The sequence below is a fragment of the Pantherophis guttatus genome, chromosome 1 (assembly GCF_059756535.1).
Source record: "Pantherophis guttatus breed Tessera chromosome 1, ASM5975653v1, whole genome shotgun sequence".
Taxonomy (NCBI): Eukaryota; Metazoa; Chordata; class Lepidosauria; order Squamata; family Colubridae; genus Pantherophis; species Pantherophis guttatus.
The window spans coordinates 13,412,628-13,425,784 of record NC_142063.1 but is presented as its reverse complement, the minus strand read 5'-3'; the positions used below and the strand labels follow the sequence as shown (position 1 = coordinate 13,425,784).

Here is a 13,157-nt window from a genome sequence, read left to right as displayed (position 1 = left end):
CCTTGAATTTGCGGCCCTTTCTTGATCGGGATTCCCTGTGCACAGTCACTCATGCCCTCGTCACCTCGCGCCTGGACTACTGCAACGCTCTCTACATGGGGCTCCCCTTGAAGAGCACCCGGAGGCTCCAACTGGTCCAGAATGAGGCCGCGTGGGTAGTCACGGGAGCCGCATGGCGCTCCCACATAACACCTCTCCTGCGTGAGCTGCACTGGCTCCCAGTGGTCTTCCGGGTACGCTTCAAGGTGTTGGTTACCACCTTTAAAGCGCTCCGTGGCATAGGACCTAGTTATCTTCGAGACCGCCTGCTGCTACGGATGACCTCCCACCGACCCGTGCGCTCCCACAGAGAGGGCCTCCTCGGGGTGCCATCAGCCAATCAATGTAGGCTGGTGACCCCCAGGGGGAGGCCCTTCTCTGTGGGGGCACCTACCCTCTGGAATCAGCTGCCCCCAGAGATAAGGAGAATCCAAGACCTCGGTGCCTTCCGCCGTGCCCTTAAAACTTTCTTTTTTCAGCAAGCCGGGCTGGCTTAACATATTTTTTAACATATTTGTAAAATATTTTTAATTGGTTTGTTATTTTAAATTGGGGCCAAATTAATATATATCCCTTTAATTGTTTTTTAATGTTTGTATTGTATGTTTTTATCTGGCTGTACACCGCTCTGAGTCCCTCGGGAGAAGGTGCGGTATATAAATTCGAAACAAAATAAAAAATAAAATAAAAATTGATTGAACTAATCAAGGAAAGAAACAACCTGCAATTCAGGAGAAACTTCCTAACAGTAAGGACAATTAACCAAGAGGAACAGCTTTGCCTCCAGAAAGTTGTGGGTGATCGAGCACTGGAGACTTTTAAGAAAAGACTGGACAGCCATTTGTTCAGAATGATTATAGGATCTCCGGCTTGAGCAGGGGGCTGGACTAGAAGACCTCCAAGGCCCCTTCCAGCTCTATTCCAATTCTGATTCTGATTGAGACTTGATTGAACACCCTCGCTTGGGTTGTGAGGCCGTTTTTAAAAGCACTGCATTATAGTTAATCCACAGGGAAGTCGATTCAATGTGTCTGATCGATTTACCTGCTTTCCATCTGTTAAAATAAATTTCCGGGTTTTCTTAGAAATGAAGCAGTCCCTCCTCTCCGTGGGAATCTCTTGCAAGGAGATGCGATACGGCTTCATGACCATGGAGAAAGGTAAGCTACACACACCCTTTCTCTCAGTTTACTCGCCTATCTTCTGTTCTACACGGTGTTGTGGCCCGTCAGTGGCCAGCGGATTTGAACAGTGAGGAGGTTGGGGAGGAACATGGGCCAGTCCTGATGAGGGCTCTGCGTCGGAGGCAGAGAAGGGGCCAGAGCCATATGCAAGTTATCAGCTGCTTTTGGAGTCGGACATCAGTGAGGCAGATGAACAGCTGGACCCTGTTCCCAGTGTGCGCATGCACAGAGTTGCCAGACGAAGGGAACCGCTAAAGAATAAGGGTCGACTCAGGAGTAAGGCCACAGGTGGATGATGAATGGCCCCTCCCAGAGGGAATAAAAGAGGAACGAAGGGGGAGTGGAGTTTGCAGGAGACAATTAGTTCATTGCTGGCCACTCTCTAAGCGTGATAAAGGTCGGTAATTGTGAGTTATCTTGAAAGACTTTGCTGGAGAGGAATTCACTGTAAATTAAATAAAAGGGTTTTTTGTTGGGACAAGGACTCGGCTTTATGCTGCTGGGGAAACTTAGGTCAGAAGACATGGCTCATGGTTCTCCTCAGCCTGCAGTATGAGTCAGGGGAACATTATAATGAACTTTCGTTTGATTATAAATCATCTCCAGTTCTTTGTGGAAACTCAACTCAACTCTTTCGTATAAATAGAAAAAAAAAATTCTGACTCTTCGGTTCTCCCGTGGTTTGAAACAAAACTTGGACAGGACTTCGAGTGAGAAGACTTGCAAGCTCAATTGCAGTGTTGATCACAAATTTGGAGGGCAAACCTTTGTTCAGAGGCTCCATCTTTCGTTACTCTTAGTTTAGGCATCTGATACAGATTGTTCTCAACTTACAACCGTTCGTTTAGTGTCCGTTCAAAGTAACAACGGCACTGAAAAAAGTGACTTATGGCCCGTTTTCACATTTACCACCGTTGCGGCATCCCTGCAGTCACTTGATCTAAATTCAGACCCTTGGCAACTGACTCATATTATTTATTTATTTATTTATTTATTTATTTATTTATTTATTTATTTATTTATTTATTTATTTATTTATTTATTTATTTATTTATTTATTTATTTATTTACATTTCTATGCTGCGCAACTCCCAAGGGACTCTGGGTGGCTTACAACAAAGAATAAAACAATGCGAACAATCCCATAAAAAATGTTAAAAAGAAAAACATTAAAACATTAAAAACTTTAAAAACGTTAAAACACATGCACTCCTATTCGTGGACGGGTCTCGCAAGATCATTATAACGAGATCAACGGCCCCAGGCCTGCCAGAAGAGCCAGGTCTTCACCGCTTTCCGGAAGGCCAATAGGGTGGGGGCGGTCCGGACCTCAGAAGGTAATTGGTTCCAGAGAGCCGGGGCAGCCACAGAGAAGGCCTTCCCCCGCGGGCCTGCCAGCTGACATTGTTTAGCTGACAGGACCCGGAGGAGACCGACTCTGTGGGATCTTACCGGTTGCTTCAGCCATAGAGGTTGTAGAAAAAATGCTTTTAAAAGGCTCTGATGATCCCAGCTGAGCCGCACGATCATCAGAGGCTTTTTTTAAAAAAAAACTTTTAAAAGCATTTTTTTGGGCGGAAGAGGTTGTTAAAAAAATGCTTTTAAAAATTAAAAAACAGCCTCTGATGATCGCGCGGCTCAGCTGGGCATGGGGGGGGGCACAGGGATTTTTGCTACCGGTTCTCCGAACCACCTGCCGCCATTGCTACCGAACCGGAAGCATTTCACCCCTGCTCTGCTCGCGCAGCTTAGAAAATGTGGCTAAATAGATGGCATAGTGCCGGGGCTGGCCCGGGCCCACCCGCAGGTCACCGCTACCGGTTTGCCACTACCAGTTTGCCCGAACCGGCTGAATACCACCACTGTTTCTGAGTCAGGAAACTGGTGTCCAAGACGAACTAAACGCATGACGTCCTTTTCTCTGTTTGTTTGTTTATTTCACTCACAGACTGTTCCATCACCAAGTTCCTAAATCGCATGTTGGGCCTGGAGGTTGACAAACAGAATCTGCTCTTCCAGTACTTCAACGACACTTTCGACTACCTGATCGAGCGGGACAAGAAAGATGGCAAATATGACATGGGGATTCTGGGTAAGCAGGAGGCTCACCCCTAGTTGGCAACCCCCGCTGGCGTATTGTACTCCTGGTTAGAGAGATTATGAAATGAATTAGTAACTTAATGAGAGTCCGCGGTCTTCCTTCCTTCCCATCGTGGTGATCAGTCAAGTAAGAAAGTAAGAAAAAAATAATTTTCCATATCCAGAAAGTATTGGGTAAAGACTTAAAATATTCTTCTTGGGCCTTGTGTCAGAACTGGGAGTTTCTATGAACAGCGTTTTTCAACCTTAGCTGCTTAAAGAAGTGTGGACTTCAAATCCCATGATTCCCTCCGCCAGCCTTGCAGAGAATGACTGGCCCAAAGTCACCTCGCTGGCTTTCATGCCTAAAGTGAGACTAGAACTCAGTCACCTGGTTTCTAGGCCAGCACCTAGTAATTATTATAACTCTACATTAAAGGCCTGGAGACTAAAACTTATGAAGAACGGTTGCAGGATTTGGGTGCGGCTAGGCTACAGAAAAGAAGGACTGGGGTGACATGATAACAATATTCCAGTATTTGAGGGGCTGCCACAAAGAAGAGGGGGTCAATTTATTTTGCAAAGCACCAGAGGGCAGGACAAGAAGCAATGGATGGAAACTAATCAAAGAGAGAAACAACCTGGAATTAAGGAGAAATTTCCTAACAGTGAGGACAAATAACCAGAGGAACAGCTTGCCACCAGAAGTTGTGGGTGCTCCATCACTGGAGGTTTTCAAGAAAAGACTGAAAAGCCACCTGTCTGAAATGATATAGGGCAGTGATGACTAACCTTTTTGCCATCGCGTGCCAGGAGGGGGGTGGGGGCGGGGGAGGGTCACGGCGCACATGCGCATGCGTGCGCAACCCCCTTCCCCCCCTCCTAGAGAGGAGCCTCTCTAGGAGTCTCTGGAGGCTGGGGACAGCAAAAAAGTCACTTCCTGTCCCACCAGGAGTCAGGAAATGGGCCCTTTCAGCCTCCGTAGGGCCTCCAAGGGAGTGGGAAAGGCTGTTTTCGCCCTTCCCAGATAAATGGAGAGGATCTGGAGCCAGGTAAGAAAGAAAAACGGGCCTTGCCCACCCACCCACCCCCCAGGCCCTCCAGAGGCAGGAAACAGCCTGTTTCCCTACTTCTGGTGGGCCCAGAAGGCCCCAAAATCAGCTGGCCGGCGTGCACATGTGCCCCAGAGCTGAGCTGGCGTGCCCACTAATATGGCTCCGTGTGCCACCTGTGGCACACGTGCCATAGGTTCGCCATCACGGATATAGGGTCTCCTGCTTGAGCAGAGGGATGGACTAGAAGACCTCCAAGGTCTCTTCCAGCTCTCTTCTTAATTGAATTGAACCTTGCCTATTTTGTGATGTCCCATAAATCAGATTACTTGGCAAAAAGCGGTGGACTCTCAATTTTTGAATTTGCAGCCCCACCTACACCGCAACATTACACAACTACAAGACTGGGCAAAGAAAGGGGAGATGCAACAATGGTCATACATGCGCATGTCGGGGGAGGGAGAGAAAAGTTAGGAGAGATTCCCATCTGCATATTTTTTTATGAGCTCCATCCAACCTGAGGTATCACCCTCCATATTCTCACCGCCTTCTCCATTCCTCAGACTTGGCTCCGGGCATTGATGAAATCTACGAGGAGAGCAAAGAGATTTTCCTAACGCCAGGCCACCCACAAGATGGCCAGGTGGTCTTTTACAAGGTAAGACTTTGCAAGAGGGTTCACGAACCTCTTTTTGGTAATGGTCCACCTTTGCTTCTTCTGACTTGGCTGCCTCTTACAAGCCTCAGGCTGCAATTTTCCTAGCTTTGCCTAGTGGAGATGCCACTGGATCGGCAATCTTCTACATCGGTGCTTCTCAACCTTAGCAATTCTAAGATGTGTGGACTTCAACTCCCAGAATTCCCTTGCAAGGCCGGCTGGGGAATTCTGGGAGTTGAAGTCCATATATCTTAGAATTGCTAAGGTTGAGAAACACTGTTCCACATGCAAAGCCTACTGACCTAGGCTTCCCAAAAGCATGAAGCCGACTCCTCGTCCCGATAAAACCTCTTTTATTTAGTTTAAAGGGAATTCCTCTCCAGCAAACTCCCGGCCAACAGTCTTTCATGAGATTTCAAAACTTACAGACTTTTATCAGGCTTGGAGAGCTGCCAGGCCGATATCTTCTAAACGCCAGGATGTAGCAGACACTACTTGACAAGAAGTCAGGAACAGATCTTCACTCTAATGAATTGAACTAATTGTCTCCTGCAAACTCCCCTTTCGCTTCTCTTTCTTCCCTATGGGAGGGGCCATTCACCGTCCACCTGTGGCTTTACTCCTGAGTTGACCCTTGTTCCTTAGCTGTTCCCTTCTCCTGGCAGCTCTGCGCATGCGCACACTGGGAACAGGCTCCAGCTATTCTTCTGCCCCACTGAGATCCGACTCCGAAGGCAGCTGATAACTGTCGGACGGCCCTGGCTCCCTCTCTGCCTCCGACGCAGAGCACTCATCAGAGACTTCCCCAGACTCCAGGACTGGCCCATGTTCTTCCCCAACCTCCTCACTGTCTGAGTCTGTCACCAGCTCCACTGACGGGCCACAACACTAGTGACAAAATATTTTGAGCTCACAATAACAAAAAAGTATTCCAAACTGAAACCAAGAAGGCCTCTTGTCTGTTTTCTCATGCTTCGTACAATTTCGTAGATCTCTCATAACTGTTTTAAACTTTCTTGGCCCTGGGACGCTGCAACAATGATAAATACAATGCTGGTTGCCAAGCGCCCAAATTTTGATCATATGACCATGGGGACGCTGCCCCAGTTATAAGTGCGATGACCGGCCATAAATCATTATTTATAAGTGCAGTTGTGATTTTGCTAGGGAAATGGCCACGAGTCAAAAGCTACCTGTACTCTAAACAGCTTCTTTGCTTATTTCGGTCCCATCTTTAGATCAGCGTGGACAGAGGGTTGAAGTGGGAGGAGGCCTATGAGAAGTCACTTCATCTGACGGGCCCTAATGATGGATTCTACCTGTCCCACAAGGTAAGAAAAAATGGTGGGGATGGAGGGGGGCAGGGTCTGATGGAAATTTTGGGGTGATAGTTTTTCCACAAGGGGAGAGGTTGGCAAGGATCTTGATCAGAAGTGAAAATCTTCCCTTAGTTATTCTGCTAAGGGGCTTGGAGAAGGAGGTTATTCTGGCAAATATTCCATTCCATACCATACCCATTTTTTAAAAAAAATTTGATTTATATGTCGCCCTTCTCCGGAGACTCAGGGCGGCTTACAATGCGTTAAGCAATAGCCTTCATACTTTTGTATATTTATACAAAGTCAGCTTATTGCCCCCACAAACTGGGTCCTCAATTTACCTATCTTAGGAAGGATGGAAGGCTGAGTCAACCTTGAGCCTGGCGGGATTCGATCTTACTTTAATTGCAGACAGCTGGTGTTAAATTACAGAGCTCTGTCTGTAGAGCTATCCATTAGTCTCAAGCAGAAGTTTTATTGTTAGTCACCTATGTTACAAGAATCTCACCAGACAATCTCGTCCCTTGGGAACGATCAGATAAGATTTAAGGGATTGTGGGGAAGGTCAAGCCCATGCCATTTTCTGCAGTGCAAGGACTCTAAGCTTGACCTCCTCTTAACACTTCCCTCTACTTTAGCTGAAGATTCTACTATTTACTCTCTGCCTCAAACCACTTTGGATTGTGTGGTGATACTGCTTCAGACTTGCTATCCGTTACCTATTACCTGATCAATGCCAGCTTTTTATTGTCCATGTGTTGAGCTCATTCAGCTATGTGTGACTCCCAAGTTCTTAATCTTCAGTACCTAGTTTTGGGGAGCACCACTCTCTCTCCCCCAGTCTCCAAACCAGGTGTTGGCAACCTTAAACACTCAAAATGTCAACTTGCAAAGCTTTCAAGTTGCCATGAGCAGGAGGGAGGGAGAACTGATAGAGCTGATTGATTTCCCTAACTGAAGTGCATTCCATACATTCTTCCTGACCGCAATCAGAAGGAGGGTGTTGGATTTCACAGCCAGCCAAAGTGGTTAACTGAAGAATGTCATTTATGACATGGCCAGAGAGGAGGGGAGAGACAGGGTCATAGGGGAACGTAAATCTACGTGGGATTAGTTCTAACTGCATCCGAATATTGCCGAAATGGAGCTCCTGACTGTATTTCTTTTGAAGTTCGGCTCATGGCTCATGAATTAATTAGGGCATCTTTCGGAAACTTCACACAAAGAGCCACAAAGGCCCTAACTGGAAGCCCCCCCATTTAATTCTGTAGCCAACCAGGAGTCCGATTCCCCCCACCATAGTGTCTCCTCCTAGCATGACATCCTTTTTCCTCTACCTATCCTAACCGAAAGCCCTATCAATTGTGGAGCTGACTGGCGACAGGGAGCCGCAGCAGAGGGATGAAAGAGCCACATGCGGCTCCAGAGCCGCAGGTTGCCGACTTCTGCCCTAAACTAACTCTGAGTGCTCTGCCCCCCTGCAGGTTCGAGGCAACAAATACATTTGCCTCCTAGCCGAACAGACCCGTGGGAAATACTTCACCCTCTACAAGCCGAACATCGGGAAGCAGAGCCAGCTGGAGACCATGGACAGCCTTTTTAAGAAGTACCAGCCGGTAAGGCCCAGGATGAAGCCGTGGCGGTTCTGACCCCAGATCCATTTTTTTTTCTCCTCCGCCAATCCTTGACGGTTCCTTCTCGCTGGTCTTTCCTGCAGGTGTCGCCAGCGGATGCTCAGCCCCACTGGGAGAGCAGTTACGACTTCTCCCTGAAGCACTGCAACCACGCCGTATGGTAAGTCACCTTCAAGGGTTGCTCCAAAGACAGAAACATCGAGAAAACACAGGCATTCTAGTTTCTTAGAGGGACAATGAAGAAGACAGGCAGAGGTGCCCGTTGCCAGATTGTTAGGCCAGGGTGGACGCCCTTCTGATGACGGTGTTGATAGAGTCATAATGTTTACAGATAGTCCTCAATGTCCGACCCTTTGCTTATTTTAATTAATTAGTTAGTTAGTTAATGAATGAATTCAAAATTACAACAGTGCTGGAAAAAAAATGATTTAAACCATCCCAGTGTCCCTGCGGTGACAACCAAAATAGGCGGCTTGGCAACTAGCATATACAGGAAATCCTCCCGTTATGACAGCAATGGAACCTGCCCATTATTGTGGGAAGTCAAGATGAATGTTAAATGAGCCACGTCGTTAACGACTGCCCCATATCATCTCTTTTTTTAAATTTGATTTATATGCCGCCCTTCTCCGGAGACTCAGGGCGGCTTACAATGCGTTAAGCAATAACCTTCATCCTTTTGTATATTTTATACAAAGTCAGTTTATTGCCCCCACAAACTGGGTCCTCAATTTACCTACCTTAGAAAGGATGGAAGGCTGAGTCAACCTTGAGGCTGGGGAGATTCGAACTTGCAGTAATTGCAGACAGCTGGTGTTAATCACAATGCTATCAGTCTGCTGAGCCACCAGGCCCAGCAGACCTCCAATGCATTCGTTAAACGAATACATGGAGTGTGAAGTGTGCACGGGGTGCCTTGGGGATGCGTGCCTTGGGCCTCCCAAGCCCACCCCCCTCATGATAACACGTACTCCACTTCTGACCCCTTGGTGTCCCCACAGCCACTTCGGCATCCTCTGCTCCTCACAACTGCTCACTTACCTTGCAAAGATCTGCAGAGCTCAGGGGGTGAAGGAAACGTGTTCTGACCCAGATCCCCAATCACGACAAACCCTCTGTACTTAAATCAATGATTCCTTTATTAGGAGCGCCAGCAGCCCCGGCAAAAAGTTTCTCACCACAGGCTAACAAGTCTGTCCAGCAGGGAGATGGATGGTTGTCTGCCACATCTATTCATCTCCGCCCCCTGCCTTTTATCCCCAGACCTAGGGTGGGGCTTCACTAGTAGTGGTGGTTCTTTGGTCCCAAGGACCGGCCCATAGATTTCCACTGCTCTCCTCTCCTCTGCTTTCTGCACATCTGCACGTCAGGCACTGGACCCAGCTGTTCCTCCTCTTCCTCATCAGCCACCTCCAGACCTGGGGGCTGTTGACTCTCCATCTGAGGGCTGACAGATGGCCCAGGTACCGCCTCTGTCTCTCTCTCTCTCTGCCAGCTCCCTTCTCTCTCCCCCCTCTGAGCTCTCAGGTTGCCTTGATGCTGGCCCTGACTCCCACGCCTCTTCCTCCTCCTCCTCTGATTCAGCTGCTGGAGGGGCCGGCCACAACAGAAGGGAAGGAGAGCAGGAAGAAAGCAGCGTCTTTTTCGATACAGCCACCCATTCAGCGTAGCCGCACGATGAGGGAGGCGGCGTGAAAAGAGGGATCAGCCTAGAATCCCTGCATAGCCAGAAACGAACTAAGCCCAACCCCTCCTTGAGTGCTGTTGACTCTTACTTAACTCTAAGCAGGTGCCAACTCTTAAGTTGAGAAGATTCTTGTGCGAATAAATCAGTTTAATTGCAGATTCACCTACGGACGTGAATTTTTGCACCTGACAGTGTGTTTTCTTTCTTGTGTTTCCTTTTCTTCCCCCCCCCCACACATCCCCCAACCTTCCCTATTAATAACACCCACCCACCCCCAGGAACAGGAACTGCAAGGTTGTCCAGGAAGGAAAGGAATGTTTCCAAGGCACGCGTTTACGCCACTATTACATGCTTTGCGGGGCCCTCTTGCGTGTCTGGACCAAAATCGCTAGCATCATGTCTAACATCACCAACACCAGCTACCTGCAGATCGTCCGCCTCAAGACCAAAGAGAAGAAAAAGCAAGTTGGTGAGTGGCCAACCGAAGCTGGGGCAAAAAGAGTGGCATCGCCTCCATCCCAGATCCTGACAATCAATTGCCAGATTTGGAAGGGGGCCCCTAAAGGCCATGGAAACCAGGTTGAGAGATGGCGGGGAGGCAGAGAAAGGGATGGAAAAGAGAGCAGCCAATTAACAGCAAAAACAGCCTTACCAACAGTTCATTTAGTGACATGAACATGAATTACATGGGGCTCCCCTTGAGGAGCACTCGGAGGCTCCAACTGGCGCAGAGTGCGGCCGTGCGGGTGGTTATGGGAGCGACGTGGCGCTCCCATGTAACACCTCTCCTGCGCGAGCTGCACTGGCTCCCAGTGGTCTTCCGGGTGCGCTTCAAGGTTTTGGTTATCACCTTTAGAGCACTCCATGGCTTAGGACCTGGTTATTTACAGGACCGCCTGCAACCACCAATAGCCTCCCACCGGCCGGTACGGTCTCATAGAGAGGGGCTCCTCCGGGTGCCGTCGGCCAAACAATGTCGACTGGCGGCCCCCAGGGGGAGAGCCTTCTCTGTGGGGGCACCTACTATCTGGAACGAGCTCCCCCCAGAGATACGGAGGATCCTAGATCTGCGTACCTTCCGTCGCGCTCTCAAGACTTTTTTATTCCATCAAGCTGGCCTGGCCTAAATCTTTCCCCTTTAAAATGTAAATTTTAATTTGTTTTTAAAATTACTGGGTGTTTTAAATTTGTCTCGGCCAAATTGTTTAATTCGGTTTTATTCTGTTTTTAAATTTTGTATTTATGTGTTTTATTCCCTGAGTCCTTCGGGAGTAGGGCGGTATAGAAATCCAATAAATGAAATGAAATGACTGTTGGAAGTTACAAGGGCACTGAAAAAAGTGATTTATGGCCATTGTTCACACTTGCAGCATCCCCATTGTCACATGCTCAGAATTCAGACACTTGGCAACTGACTCATATTTATGACGATTGCAATGTCCCGGGGTCACGGGATCCCCTTTTGCGCCCTTCTGACCAGCAAAGTCAATGGGGAAGCCAGATTCACTTAACAACCGTGTGACTAGCTTAACTGCAGTGATTCAGTTAACAACCGTGGCAAGAAAGGTTGAAAAATGGAGCAAAAACTCACTTAACAAAGTTCTCACTTCGCCTCAGAAATTGTGGTGGTAAGTTGAGGACTACCTGGGAAACAAACTACTACAAGACTTAAACAAGACTTAAATATGGCTGTAAGTCATTTTTCATTTTCAGTGCCCTTATAACTTCGAACAGGCACGAAACGATTGTAAGTTACAACTAAACAGTTGTAAATTGAAGACCATCTGTTTTTCCCATGTTCTCCCCTCATTCCTCATTGACCGACTTCCCTTCCTTTCTCTGTAACCCGGATCCTGGGAGCCTCATCCTCCCATCGAGGTCACGGGAATCTAAGCCACGATTACGTCCTCATCGTTGGGGTCCCGCGGAGGTGGGCGAGCGGGGTTGGAGCGGTCTCGCCTCCTGCCGAAAATTGACTCGGTACGTTTTTATCCCTTCTGCAGGGATCAAGATACCGGAGAATTGCGTCCATCAGGTGCTGAAGGAGCTGAAGCAGATGGACGAGAACGTCAAACTGAAACAGAAGCAGATTCAAGCCATGAGGGCCGCCGTCGTGCCCAGCCAGCCCTACTCGCAGGTCATCCCACCGCTGGACTTTAGCCAGCCTGCAGGATTTCTCTCTGCCCAGCACTCTTCCTTGACGCAGGACGAGGTCTGGGACCTGACCAGCCCATCCGCGGAAGGCCTTCCGGACTTCTGGACGCACCCATCTCCTCCTCCTCCTCCTCCTCCTCCTCCTGCTATGCACCCCCCGCTGCCCCCGGCCCCCTCCCAGTTCAACTTCCACCCTCCCTACGACAGCACGGGGTTGGTGGGCAGCCTGGCGCTCAGCGGCTCCCCTTCCCAGCACGAACCCATGGCCCCGACGCCAGCCCTCCCTCTCCCCCTGGCGGACAGTTTCTCCCCGGCCAGCCTGAACTTCCGAGAACTCTTGGAGGAGATGATGCTGAACCCTCACGGTTTGGGGGGCGAGAACAGCGAGCAGGAGCGCCAGAGTGTCATCCAGTTCAGCGGGCCCCTCTCCAACCTCTTCGATGCCAGCTGAGTTGGGGGTGGGGTGGGGCGTGGGATGTTTTTAATCCTGGGTTGGAACGGACCACTTCAAAAAAACAAAAGGGGTGGGCGGAGAGAAATCTAGTTCAGGGGTCTCCAACCTTGGCAACTTTGAGACTTGTGGACTTCAACTCCTAGAGTCCCTCAGCCAGCAAAGCTGGCTGAGGAACTCTGGGAGTTGAAGTCCACAAGTCTCAAAGTTGCCAAGGTTGGAGACCCCTGCGTCTAGTTAACAGAAACAAAGTTTATTTATATATAATATACAGTCAAGCCTGTACTAATTTTTTTATATGTATGTATAGAGAGATATGTACAAAGGGGGGTTCTGGGAGAGGATAAATGGGGGGGCAATAATGCCGACATAACTGGGGGAATTGGGCACTTTAGAAAAACGGCTGCTTGCCGGCTTCGTTATCCGCCTGTCGCTTCTCAGCCCCAAACTTTTGTGTTTCTGGGCTACCCAGCAAAAAAAACTACTGACTTTGGAAAGTGAGAATCATAGAACGGATGTATGAATGAATATATGTATGTATGTATACATACATGTGTGTGTGTGTGTGTGTTTGTATATGTGTATATATATATATATATATATATACACACACAAACACACACACACACACACACACAGTGTATATATATATATATTCAGGCATAGATACCCACACGTGTACAGGTAGTCCTTGACTTACAACACTTCTTTTATTGACCATTTCCAAGTTACAATGACACTGAAAAAAGTGACTTAGGACCGTTTTTCCGTTTTTCACACTTACGACCGTTGTATCCAGTCCCACGGTCCTGGGATCAAAATTCAGGCCCTTGGCTGTTGACTCCTATTTATGACGGTTGCAGTGTCCCGGGGGTGTCACGCGTGATCCCCTTTTGCGAC

General features: G+C 48.4%; 1 protein-coding gene across 2 annotated transcripts in view; it reads left to right on the top strand.

Moving 5' to 3' along the window:
• The window catches only part of SBNO2 (strawberry notch homolog 2), a 162,178-nt gene extending 149,827 nt beyond the window's left edge, over positions 1 to 12,351 (top strand). For both annotated transcript variants that reach the window (XM_087873738.1, XM_087873691.1), the window contains exons 25-32: positions 1,125 to 1,199; positions 3,172 to 3,315; positions 4,918 to 5,012; positions 6,251 to 6,343; positions 7,816 to 7,947; positions 8,049 to 8,125; positions 9,931 to 10,121; positions 11,656 to 12,351. In XM_087873738.1, coding sequence (XP_087729864.1) covers positions 1,125 to 1,199; positions 3,172 to 3,315; positions 4,918 to 5,012; positions 6,251 to 6,343; positions 7,816 to 7,947; positions 8,049 to 8,125; positions 9,931 to 10,121; positions 11,656 to 12,257 — 1,409 coding nt within the window. In that variant the 3' untranslated portion in view covers positions 12,258 to 12,351. The remainder of the gene's footprint in view (positions 1 to 1,124; positions 1,200 to 3,171; positions 3,316 to 4,917; positions 5,013 to 6,250; positions 6,344 to 7,815; positions 7,948 to 8,048; positions 8,126 to 9,930; positions 10,122 to 11,655) is intronic.
• Positions 12,352 to 13,157: the final 806 nt, after the last annotated feature.